This window comes from Vollenhovia emeryi, unplaced genomic scaffold (assembly GCF_000949405.1).
Source record: "Vollenhovia emeryi isolate VEMERY1.0 unplaced genomic scaffold, V.emery_V1.0 DF947962.1, whole genome shotgun sequence".
NCBI lineage: Eukaryota > Metazoa > Arthropoda > Insecta > Hymenoptera > Formicidae > Vollenhovia > Vollenhovia emeryi.
In genome coordinates, this window is record NW_011958404.1 from 1 (window position 1) to 1,571 (window position 1,571).

General features: G+C 44.2%; 1 protein-coding gene across 1 annotated transcript; it reads right to left on the reverse strand.

The window, feature by feature from the left end:
- Positions 1 to 373: 373 nt before the first annotated feature.
- Positions 374 to 1,264, reverse strand: LOC105557372. The gene has a single exon (XM_012004592.1). It carries the CDS (start codon positions 1,262 to 1,264, stop codon positions 374 to 376), a length of 891 nt encoding a protein of 296 aa, XP_011859982.1.
- Positions 1,265 to 1,571: the final 307 nt, after the last annotated feature.

The window sequence follows — 1,571 nt, forward strand, 5'->3', positions numbered from 1 at the left end:
TTCCGCGTATATCCCATGCACATACGAGAAATAACGTACTACTAAAGATATTATACGAATGTTCTCAGTTTATCCTGTATTATCACAGAACATTCAGTATGAGTACAGAATATTCGAATGATATCATGTGCTGTGTGGGAAGAGATCGCCGAACGAACGGTATTGATAGAAGAATATGAATTTGCGCTTTTCCATTTCTGTGCTAAAAATTCCAAGCATTGCGCAGGACTTGGCTCAAATACAGGAGTCGCTGACGATCTACAGAAGGACCATCATTGCCGCAGAGGCTTCGTATATTGCCTGATTGTGGCGTCCGATAGGGAAGCTAGGGTTACCTCCATTGCTTCCACCGGTACCTGCTTATAGCTAAGGGCTAGCCGGATAAGCTCCCGGCCGCCAGGGAAAGGGACCTCCATGCCGGGTGATGATCCCTGAAAGGAGTTGAGAGTAAATGTCTAGATGGTGGGAAAATTAAAGGTTCTTTGGTTAACAGGCTGCAGAACAAAGGGAACCACGCTTGAGAGGGCCACCAGGGGACCACAACAACACCCTGCGCTTTCTCATTTAGGATTTTTCTAAGAACGCGAGGTAAGAGAATGAAAGGGGGGAAAGCGTAAAACTTTATTCCTGACCAGGATAAAGTGAATGCGTCAACCGCTACCGAGCTCGGTTCTGGAAGCCAGGAAACATACATCGGGCATTTGGCGTTGATAATAGATGCAAATATATCAATATCAAGGGGGCCATACTCCGACGATATCTGAGAATAGGCCTCACGTGACAATGACCATTCTGTGTCATCGCTAACTACTCTAGATTCTCGGTCCGCTATGGTATTATTTATTGAGGCGATATAGGACGCGAAAACGAAGATATTTCGCGCTTCACACCATCTCCATATCTTTCTTGCTTTTTCATTTAGATGGGGGTATTGGACGGAACCCAATCGGTTGATGCACGCTATCGCAGTCGTATTATCTATCCGTAAAAGGATTTCGCAATCGTTCAAATCTGCTGCAAAACATTTCAAACTGTAATATGCTGCTTTTAATTCAAGGATGTTTATGTGATTATTTCTTTCGTTCTCGCCCCACCATCCACGCGTATAGTTTTGTCCGCAAGCAGCTCCCCAACCCGATAGGGATGCATCCGTAAATATCTCGCGCGTCGGTGTTCCCGAACGAATAGCGTTGGTCTGGTTCGAATCCGAAAATATTTTAATCCACCACTGAATATCTGGAGCCAGACCTGCAGAGATATTCATATAGCATTATAATCTCCTCTGGAGTTTATTAGAGCGTGAAACTTTTCCCGCTCGAATCCTTTTATATATAAAAGGCCGTACTGAACCGCCGGACAGATGGATATTAGTGAGCCAATCAGTCTTGAAAAATCGCGGATTTGACTTTTAGATTGTCTAGAAAATTTGCGAGCCATCTGCAATAGCTTATCACGACGTTTCGGAGGAATTGATATCGACTGAGAATTTGAGTCGAAGACAAATCCAAGGTATTTGCACCTCTGTGCCGGAGAAAGTTGAGACTTCTCGTAATTAAAGAGAAAACCAAGAG